The sequence below is a fragment of the Babylonia areolata genome, chromosome 8, assembly GCF_041734735.1.
Source record: "Babylonia areolata isolate BAREFJ2019XMU chromosome 8, ASM4173473v1, whole genome shotgun sequence".
NCBI lineage: Eukaryota > Metazoa > Mollusca > Gastropoda > Neogastropoda > Buccinidae > Babylonia > Babylonia areolata.
The window spans coordinates 21,025,070-21,036,544 of NC_134883.1; the positions used below are offsets into that span (position 1 = coordinate 21,025,070).

The window sequence follows — 11,475 nt, forward strand, 5'->3', positions numbered from 1 at the left end:
CAAGTATCTTATTTTCTTCTTTCAGGACTCGCCTTCTGAGAAAGCATCCAGCACGGCAAAGGCCAATCCCTCCAGACCGTCGGCCGCAGAAAGCAAAGGCGCAGCCACCAAGGGCAGTGGAGAAACCCGACAGCCTAGCAAAAGTGAAACCAAACAGTCCAGCGATGTGGAAGGTGACACCGCAGTCCCTCCTGAAGGCCAGGCAGAGGCCAGTAGCAAGGCTAAGAAGAAGAAGAAGAAAAACAAGAACAAAAGCAAAGGGCAGTCTGGGGATGCCAGTGCGGTTGCTGCGGACAGTGAGGACACCCTAAAACCCACTGTGGACAAAGGCGATGTGGACAAGGCATCAGAACTAGGCAAAAAGACAACAGAACCTGGCAATGAGACAACAGAACCTGGCAAAAAGACAACAGAACCTGGCAACAAGGCAACAGAACCAAATAGCAAGGCAACAGAACTAAGTAGCAAGGCAACAGAACAAACCTTGAAGGCAACAGAACCTGGCAACAAGGCAACAGAACAAACCTTGAAGGCAACAGAACCAAGTAGCAAGGCAACAGAACCTGGCAACAAGGCAACAGAACCAAGTAGCAAGGCAACAGAACCTGGCAACAAGGCAACAGAACCAAGTAGCAAGGCAACAGAACCTGACAACAAGGCAACAGAACCTGACAACAAGGCAACAGAACCAAGTAGCAAGGCAACAGAACCTGACAACAAGGCAACAGAACCTGGCAACAAGGCAACAGAACCAAGTAGCAAGGCAACAGAACCAAGTAACAAGGCAACAGAACAAACCTTGAAGGCAACAGAACCAAAAAACAAACCAACAGAACCAGGTAACAAGGCAACAGAACCAAGTGTCAAACACTCAGCGGCTGACTCTGTCCCTACACGAACACCAGCAGAAAACGAACCGGCAGAAAGCAACTTAATATCAGCAGCAGTGAAAATCCTACAGGTAACAGGGCAGAAAGTCAGACAAGTCCTAACAAAGAAAGCGAAGAAGGAGATGGTGGACTCGTGCATCCAAACAGACCCATGGAAGGAGGACAAGTGCATCCAAACAGACCCAGAACCGCCTGGAGCGTCGGACACAGGTGTATCCAGCGAGTCAAAGTCTCGGTTGTCCCAGGGCACAGGTGTAGGCAGGGAGTCAAAGTCTCAGGTGTCCCCGGGCACAGGTGTAGGCAGGGAGTCAAAGTCTCAGGTGTCCCAGGGCACAGGTGTAGGCAGTGAGTCAAAGTTGCAGGTGTCCCAGGGCACAGGTATATCCAGCAAGTCCAAGTCTCAGGTGACCAAGGCCACAGGTGTTGGCAGCGAGCTCAAGTCTTGGGTGTCCCAGGGCACAGGTGTATCCAGTGAGTCCAAGTCTCAGGTTACCAAGAGCACAGGTGTAGGCAGCGAATCCAAGTCTGAAGTGACCAAGGCCACAGGTGTAGGCAGAGAGCCCAAGTCTCGGGTGTCCCAGGGCACAGGTGTATCCAGTGATTCCAAGTCTCAGGTGACCAACGACACAGGTGTAGGCAGTGAGTCCAAGTCTCAGGTGTCCAAAGACACAGGTGTAGGCAGTGACTCAAAGTCACAGGTGTCCAAAGACACAGGTGTAGGCAGCAAGTCCAAGTCTCAGGTGACCAAGGACACCGGTGTAGGCAGTGACTCCAAGTCTCAGGTGTCCGATCCGAACAGTGGAGGAAGTGGTGCTTGTCAGACACGGAAAACGCCACGCGCGCTCAGTGTCTGCAGCAACTGCGGTGTTGTAGAACCAGCTCTGCGTGTCTTCAAGAAATGTCTCAGGTGAGTAAGAGAATTGACCAGGAAATCAATGCGAGGGACTGAGAAAGGCAGTGTGTTCCGTAATGCTGGGCCAATCTAGAAGAAAGAGTGCTGACCTTGTGATTTTTTTTTGGGGGGGGGCTTTCTTTAAGGAATTTTCAACACTCTAGAATCAGCAGCAGAGCATAAAAATCTGGAACAGTAGAAGTATAAAACCGATTCAGTTGGTGGATGTGTTAGTGATAAGTTGTTCAGGTCTTGCAGTTGAACAGGAGGGTACTAAGAACACTAAATGCACACTTCAAGTAATAATGTTGGCAACTGGGTTAGTAGACTGGGATGTAAAAATGTTTCCATCTATTTCTATCAGAACTCAAGTGTACAATGCACATGGTATGACAGTTGCTCGATGAAGTACTCAGTAAGGAGGGAATCATTCTGCTGAAGTCAGAAACAAAGGCGTTAATCATGGACATTTGAATAGAGAGTTATGCTGAGTGGGCTTTGGGTGATGAAACAGAATTCAGGAAGTAGAGGGTTTAGCAAACACTTGTGTTGTTCCTGTGTGTTTATTGAATGCTGTGTGTTGGTTTCAGGTGCAAGGAGCAGAACATAATCAATGTGAGATACTACTGCGGGATTCCTTGTCAGCGTGAGTACAACAGATAACTTGTTGGGAATGATAGGCATTATTTTAGTGGCAGCACTGGAGTTAGGTTAAAGATCTCATAGTCTTTTATGGCTATTGGGGCATTGAATTCACACTCACTGTGTCAAGGGCTCAGCAAGGGAAGGTGGAGGCCCAGTCCTGTCCTTCCACCAGTGCTGGAGTTGTGGTTTGGCAAGTTCAGTGGTGGGCTCTGTGCACCAAGTCTTTTTAATTGGTGTGAATTATTAGCACCTTGTTTTTGATTCAGGCTTGTCCAGGCTGATCAAGAATCTCTAGAATGAGAAATGAAAATCATGGCAACCAAATTTGGTTTCATTAGGACACACATGGATGCTGTTTAAATGATTGTAGCCACGCTGTCATGGTTGTATGGCTGTTCATGTGTGTGTGTGTGCATAATTGTATCTTTTGCATGAATGTATCATCTTGATACGCATGCACACACCCACACCCACCCACACACAACAGACTCACCACGCTCTCTCTCTGTCTGTCAATCTCAACATTGTAATTATATGATGTGTTCATATTGATGTGATGGGTTTTGATGTTCAGGCATAGATAATTATTTCATGATCTATAAGTTCTTTAGTATGTGTTTGTATTGATATGATGCGTGTTGATGTTACATACGTAAATATTTATTATATGATTTATATGTACTTTGTTTTCTGTGTACTGTCCAAACCCTGGAGACGAAGGACTGAAAAAAAAGGCACATTATGCCCATCACATGTACTTTAAGCTAATGACAAAGTGCCGAAGTGTCACAAATCTCTTATCAGTTTATGTTGTTTCAATTCTGTTTTTTCCTTTCTGTTCCATTTTATCTTAGTACCTACTATTTCACTAGAGCTTTACAACTAATGACATTAAACATTTCAGTTTTCTCTCAGTCTCTCTCTCTCTCTCCCCCTTGTCACTGACATTTATCATACCACACTTGCTAGATTATCAACAAAGCAAAATGAAACAAAATATCACTGTTCCCAACCCCAGACTAACTTTCTGAATTCCCCTGGTATGCTAGAGCAGATCAGTGCAGATGTGTGTGTGCCTGCATGTCATGCATGAATGATGACCCGTCTGCTGCATCTTTCCTGTCCACAGAGCTTCACTGGAAGAAGCAGCATTGCCAGGAACATGCTGAAGGAAAGCTGTAGGGAGCACACATTGCGGGGCGTGTCTTCTCCGTCACACCCACTGTCTGCAGGAACTGCTCAGTGGGCTGGCATCTTGTCAGTCTTGTCTGTTTAACTGTGGTGTCAATTTTGTTATCGCATCAGCCTTGTCTGTATCACTGTGATGTCAATTTTGTTGAGCTATGACATCAGCCTTGTATGTTTCGCTATGATATTGTAGGTACCAGCAGCCTAGACCGCAAAACTGAAGCAAAGATTAAAAAATGTCAATTTTGCCTATTTTCCCCAAGCCTGTAACTACGTTTAAGAAATAAAGATATGTTTTATACAGGGATTATGTTGAATTTCTCCTCTTTCCTATGCTGACATTGCTTTTCTTCTATGTTTTGTCTTTGTTGAATAAAAATCATGGATAGTTGGAGGGCTTTTTGCATGCTGTGGCTGACCGCCTTGACATAGATCACATCAGTGGATTTGTGGGTCGGTTTTTCTTTCGCTTCGTTTGCCTGGATTCTTTTGACCTTCTAGGGTAATTTTAGCACTACTGTGTTCATTTTAGCCTTCGCTTTTCAGCAGTTATTGTTTTAGCATAATAAACTTATTTTTGCGAATGCAGCACTTGAAAAAAGATTTTTGCTTTTTTAAAAAAATTTTTTTTTTACACATATATTTCTCAAAACTGGTAATAAGTTTTGAATGAATGCCTGGTACTAAACAAAAGCTCTTTTTATTCCTTTTCAAATGGTTTATGAAATTACCACGTGGTGATAATGGTGCCGACAAGCTGAGTCGAAAGATTGGCTGTGCATCATTCAGATGCCAAAATGGCAGCTACCCATGATCTAAGACACATGCCTAACTTCAACATCGATCTTGATCCAGAACCTGATAGGCAAGGGAAACCTTTGAGATCGAGCAATTTTACCATTATGCTGTTGATGATATCAAAGATAAAAATTTAAGAGGGGAATTTTTCATAAATGAGTGCACAAAAGTACTCGATCACCGGGAATACCCTATGAAGTGCAAAAAATCAGGCCACATATCAGACACACTTTAAGGTAGTGGTTTTGTTTTTATTTGCAAAATACTGTTAGCAAATTTTCCACAACATTGTCATGCCTACAAATTGATAACAAGAAAATACACAGGAAAATATGTTTGCTGGATGTGACTTTTAAATTTGGTTTCTGTTTGTTTGGCTGTGAATTCAACTTTGTCTGTCCAGCTGTTATATCAAATTGTCTGTTTATTTAGCTACCTTGTCTACTTGTATAGCAATAATAACAGCCTTGTATACTAGTACAGCTGTAATGTGCAGTCAGATTTAAAAAAAAAAAATGGACAAGAAATGAAATGACTCCAAGCCAAGAACAGAGCAACAATCTTTGTCTGTAACTTTTTTCTTCTTTTTTTTTTTTTTTTTTAACCCTTTCAGCCCTATAAGGTCGTCTGCCTGTGCAGCCTTCCCAGTCTGGCATGTTTTTGTCTGGCTGCATGAACAGGAAGGGGTGCTTCACTTCAGGCATGAATTTATAGCAGCTGCTCAACCAATAGCTAACGAACTTCATTATTATGACCGAAGTCTAATTTTGGCACAAATTGCTGAAGTCTCATCACAAAGGATGTTATAGTATACCTGTAACTTTTAAATTAAAAACAGAAATAGTAAAATGTCAGCTTCGATGGATGTTGATGGTTGTGGGCTCATCTACTTGATTGTCTACACTGGTTGCTAATTTCATCTCCTTCACTTTCCCATGAATTATTGAAAGAATTATAAGACAAATCGTTATCATCTGGGTTGAATTCCCTGCAAGAGTCCATCATAATTTCATTGAGCTCTAAACTGCGCAGTAAGCCTTTGATGTCATACCATATTTATGCGGAAAACCAGATAAAAAAAACACATTATTCGTTCGATTTTTGGAGCGAAACTTCGCATGCCAGTGAGGAAGGAAGTTAAATTGGAGTTACTTCGCTTACGTAGTAGTTTAATGCATAATAATAAGCTGACAAACCAGTTTGAATAAATGGGTTTCTTCGCCCGCCTGTCAGGTGGGCTTAGGCGGAGAACGGCGATCAGCGGCGCACACCTCTCAGGCAGGCACAGGGATGAATGAGTTAATTAAATGCTTTTTCTTAATCTGTGTAACTACAAAGCCAGCCCCCAAAGCAGTTGTTTGTGACAGTGTATGTTTCTGGTGAAAATAATGTGCAATTTCAGAAACAGTTTTAGCCCATATGGTTGGTCCTTCCCTATGCTTCTGTTGACTAAAGGGAGAACTTTGACACCACAGCATGTGCAGAATGGCATCTGTCTTTGGCATGATTTTCACGGCAACACACACATGCAGGCTTATAGTTTATAGTGTGTTGTCAGCCTGACTGCAGAACATTTGTCTAACATCTTCACCCAAACACACATTTAAATAAAAAAAAAAAGCTTACAAATGTCTTCGCAGGATGATTAGAGCTGACTTGCTTATCAGAGTATGTGTCTGTCTGCATTTCCACTATTGCATTTGCTTTTTCTTTTTTGTTGTTGTTGGCATCTTTTTTTGAGTAAGTGTCTTGAGGTCAGGTGATTTGATTTGATTTGAGCTTTCAATGCTGTGTTACTATCAGTAGTTTCTTTTGCAGTGAATTGCCTCGAGCTCTTCCTCAACACCCACCCACTTCTTGACTTAAATATTAAGTCTTTGTGTTGTCAGATCCTTTTTTTTTTTTTTTTTTTTTTTGCATTTTATTTGGATGGATGTGTTTTGTTTGGTTTGGAATTGCATCAGATTGGCTACTGACACATCTTGGACCAGAATCAAAGAACAACCAAGTTGGTTGACTTTTACTCTTGTGCTTTGATTGTCATTTGGATTTTTTGATTGAATGAGACAAACTGAAGATTACACCTATTGATTGTAAATTCTGAATTTGAGAGATGTACAAGATTACACCTATTGATTGTAAATTTTGAATTTGAGAGATGTACTTTTCTTATTTCTTTTTTTCTTTCTCAGATGTGATTTCAGCTGCCACACAGTCAGATGCTGCTAAAAGATGTTTTCTTGTTTGCATTACTTCAGTGATGTTCAATCTTTCAAGAGTTGAGCTTTTTAATCCCTTGTGTGCTGCTAGATGTGTGGTATATGTCCGTTGTTGCCTTCTGTGTGGCTGCTGGATTAACTGACAGTTCTGATTTCCTCATTGACGTTCTGGACAGTTCATGGGAAACAAGTAAGCCAGTGCATCATGAGTGCGACAGCTGATGGGAATATTGTTGTCAGTTTTCATGCTGTGTAACCTTGTATCAACTAACACTGTTTTTTTTTTTTGTTTGGAGTCTTCCATGCTTGTATCACCTGTCGCTTAATTTTTCTTTTGGAGTCTTCCATGCCTGTATCAGCTTTCATTTTATTTTACTTTTGGAGTCTTTCATGCTTTTGGTGTTCGTGTTGGCAGCACATTTTTCTCTTGGGAGGCGGAAGGGTTTTGTTGTATCAAGAGTTGGGTCCAAGATGACTGATATGTCTTATGTTGTAAAGTGGTTGATATAGCCGTCGATGTTTTTGCCACACAAATAAACATTTATGGTGTATGTAATTTTTTGCCTAATATTTACCGTAAAGTTCGGTCTATTGAGCGCACTGGTATATAAGCCACACCCACTAAATTTTGGAAAAAATTTGAACTTTATACATACATAAGCCACACCGGTTTATAAGCCGCACTTATACTGATACAACAGAAAAGCTGTCAATACTGTAGGTTATGAAATAAACACAAGCGGGAACAACACAAAGAAAAGCAAGCGAAAATACTGCTAGTGCCACAAAAAAATAATAAACAAACGATGAAAATAAGATCCATAATTTAGGGATAGTCACATTTATTCAACGTCATCCTGCTCACTGAATCCACTAAAATCTTCGTCTTCAGTGTCCGAGTTGAAGAGAACCAGCACAGCTTCCTCCGCGATCTTGTCACTGACTTCATCATCTCTTTAGTCATGTTCCTGTGTTTACATATTGTTGATGTAGATGAACCAATTGCACCTTGCGCACAAGCACTGCGCTAGAATGCATATTTTAATTCCTATCTCTCGGGTGTTGATTCCCAATGCATCAAACTGGGTTTTGGACCTTTCAGCTAAAGAGTAACTGATTACAGAAGACAAACGCCTGTTGTTCAACTTCTGAGCAAATTTCTTGCGATATTTTGGCACAGATTGAGCATTTTCAAGCACCTGTTTTTGTGAGTTTTGTTATTAATCATAGCTTGAAATTTGTTTTGCTGCTTGTAGAATATTAAACAAACTGTTTGATGTATTATTTGTATACAGTTCTTTGATCCTGACAATCATACATATAGTGGAGTGATGGTAACACATCCTCCTAGGTTTGAATCACTGCTCAGCCGCCAATATTTTCTCCCTCTCCATTTGACCTTGAGTGGTGATCTGGACGCTAGTCATTCGGATGAGACGATAAACTGAGGTCCCGTGTGCAGCATGCACTTAGCGCATGTAAAAGAACCCACGGCAACAAAAGGGTTGTTCCTGGCAAAATTCTGTAGAAAAATCCACTTCGATAGGAAAAACAAATAAAACTGCATGCAGAAAAAATACAAAAGAAATGGGTGGCACTGTAGTGTAGCGAACGCGCTCTCCCAGCCCGAATTTAACACAGAGAAATACAAATACTGATTGCTGTAAACATTGTCAGGAGTGTGATTTACACAAACTGTCATTCTGTAAATATCTAGATCATCTATGAATTACTAGAATGTGGTTGCACAAGCTGTCATTCTTGAAGCGTTGCAAGGGTAAATTTAAGTTTTTATTGGAGGGCGATGATTGTGTGTGTGTGTTTCTTGACACAGATGTTTTCAGTTTTGATTTTCTTGCAAGATTATTTCTCATTGTTTAAACGTTACTGTCTCATTGTTTAAACGTTACTGTTGACATGATTTGGACTTCTGGAGATTATATCCCAATGAGATATATATATATCCAAACCCGCATCTCTGATTCAAATCTGTGTTTGTGTTTATAAGATTCTGGTGACTTCACATTACCGGGTGGAGGAGGGTTTTAAATACTGACTGTATTTTTTTGGCAGTGAAGAAGGAAGGTTAACAAACATGTTGTTGTAAAGTCTATGAGGTTAAGTGATGATTAATATTTTGTTTGAATTAAATTTTGTCTCGGTTAGCGCTCCCAACCCCACCACACTCCCCACCCCCTTGTCTCCCACCCTCAACAGTTCCTCGGAGGATTGTTTTAGCAAGGCCATTGGGCCTTGTTATGCCACCATATGAGCATCATTTTCTTTTCTTAATTGATGTCAGCACATTTTCTTATGGTCCAGTTTGCAGATTATTGGCTTGGCTAGACTTGATCATTGGTGATATGATCAGTGTATATGATGTTTGGTATCTTGCTGTGTAACACCTCATTTGCATGGCTTGGATTGTTCAGAATAATTTTGAGCTTTAGTTTTACTTTGCTGGCTTGGCTGATCAAACTGACGTTGCAGTTGTGCAGGCAGTGTTAAAAGATTTCTCCTTTCCTGTCTATGTCTGAGGGTTATATCAACAGACAGTTGTGAATTCATTTTTTCATGTTCTTGGAATATTATGCGTGAAACAGATCACAAATCTTTTATTATATATATATCAAGTGATTAAGCTTTTTTCTTTTCCTTTTTTTTCATGGCATTAGTATTCAAAGTTAGTTTGAATTTTTTTTTAGAAACTTTAAAGTTTGGACTCGTAACAGTCAGCATTGCTGAAATGGAAGTATTAAGATTCTTGTACTTTTTTTTTCCCAAACCATGTAAAGTGTTGTACACAAATATCTGGGTCAGTAATTAAACATGCCTGAAATCATTTCAGTTATGAACATGTTTGAATTAAGATGTCTGTGATGTATGAAGTTATTATGGTCAGTCTCAGCAAATGTGTTGTTTATATTTTACATGTTTGTGTTGTCTTTCAACAAAGCAGTATGTATCCATTTGAATGTTCTTAATGGCCAAATTTGGAATAAATAGTTTTGTACATAAGTCATGGTTGTACTTCATTTTGTTTTCTTAGGATTGTCTTCACTCAGAGCGTGAGAAACCTGAATAACTTTGCATTACAGATATAAACATTTGGATACACACAAAAAAAAGAGAACTATGTGCATACTTATACACAGACACACCTAATGCGGACCTGATTTTTCAACATACAAACCAGCATGCACTTTTAGTGAAAGGGAAGCGGGCGACATGATTGGTTGTGATAGCAACTAAGGCAGTTTTTGGATCTGAGTTTGTTTTTTAACAAATACATGTTGACAGGTGTGTGCATGACATAAAAGCTTTATGATACACATTTCTGAGTACATGTGAACCAGACAGGAAAGTAACATCGGACACATTGATAAAATATTTGAGAATTGTCTAAAAAAACATGAAAACGTTTTAACATAAAAGACATATACAACAGGTGCATATAGTCAGAATGAATGAAAATATGAAGCATGCATTCATGCACACTATGCACAGAAAACTGCAGAAAATATTAGAACGCAAGCTATTTTCCCTCGAGAAGAAAAAGGCATTCATATGATCTTTTCCTTCTCTACCACCATCATTGTGAAGATTCTGTAGATTATAAGGGGGGTTTGCCTGTTGTTTGACGTCACTTGTGGTACAGTTTGCTGGGTCCGGGGGGGATGGGGATGAGTGGTGGGTGGGGAGGGGGTCAGATTAGGGACTTGAAGCCTTCCAGGGTGGAGCTGAGGGCAACCTCAGCAGGAAGGCTGTTCCAATCAGATATTGTCCTGAATTGCCACCTTGTCCCGATGGGGAATGGGGTGGTGGCTTGTGTGCCTCATGGAGACTCATAGATCGAGCTATGCCGGCGGGAGCTTTAATCATGCTCCTGGTAGTGCCACCCAACCTGGACAGGTCGAGGAGTAGAGGCCGGACATGTTGAAGGGCTGGATACCGAGCTAACAACACTGTCCTGTAATTTTTTGTTTGTTTGTTTTTTGTTTTGTTGTCCCATCATCTACACCGTTTCAGTGGCATTGCTCCCACGCCGCTCATTTAGATTCCCCCATACACGGCCACACCCGGGTTCGTCCGTCACAGTCCCAGCGTCGGCAGTCCGGAGGGAACTATCGATGTTAGGTCGCCAGGAGGCCACACACCAGAAGAGACCCTGCACAGCTGCTGAGTCACTTCGGTGATGTTCAGTGGTGCCTGTTCTGATTAAACGTACTTAGGACACCTACTAAGCCTCCTACTAACGACAATAATGGCTTCGTCCCTCCCAGAATGCGCGACAAGGCTGTACTCTACACTTCCCGTCATAATGATATCCCGGCGTTAACCAGGCCCGAGAGATACAGACACTTGCAGTGTTGGTCAGGTAATTAAAGCAACACACCCAAAGAAGTGGATGACACTCGACTGTGTGGTCCCAGTCTCCCCATTTAAGCCCACAGCACACTCAACTCTGGGTAGGACACTATATATCTCCCACTTAAAAAGGATTTAACATAGTCATAAACATGACCCGACAGACCAATTTGTTTCAGCTTAAATAACAGTCTGCTATGCCACACTCGGTCATAAGCTTTAGTAAGAACGAAGAAGGACGCAAGGATACTTTTTCGCTTAGAAAACTGTTTTTTAATTTGGGTAGTGAGACGGGTCAGATGATCAATTGTAGATCTTCCTTTCCGGAATCCAGTTTGAGCTGATGGAACATATGTGCTTCTGACACAACAAAAGGAGAATCTCCACATATAATAGCAGCATCTGTCAGAATTGAATTAGAAGAAAATTTTGATTATCATTTAAAAGTTTACACTGATGGCTCGGTCCTGGATGA

General features: G+C 41.2%; 1 protein-coding gene across 1 annotated transcript in view; it reads left to right on the forward strand.

Moving 5' to 3' along the window:
• LOC143284645 (uncharacterized) overlaps positions 1–9,644 on the forward strand; it is a 33,633-nt gene extending 23,989 nt beyond the window's left edge. Inside the window, exons 10-12 of the mRNA XM_076591527.1 lie at positions 26–1,797; positions 2,373–2,428; positions 3,557–9,644. Of these exons, the coding sequence (XP_076447642.1) occupies positions 26–1,797; positions 2,373–2,428; positions 3,557–3,609 (1,881 nt within the window). The 3' untranslated portion in view covers positions 3,610–9,644. The remainder of the gene's footprint in view (positions 1–25; positions 1,798–2,372; positions 2,429–3,556) is intronic.
• Positions 9,645–11,475: the final 1,831 nt, after the last annotated feature.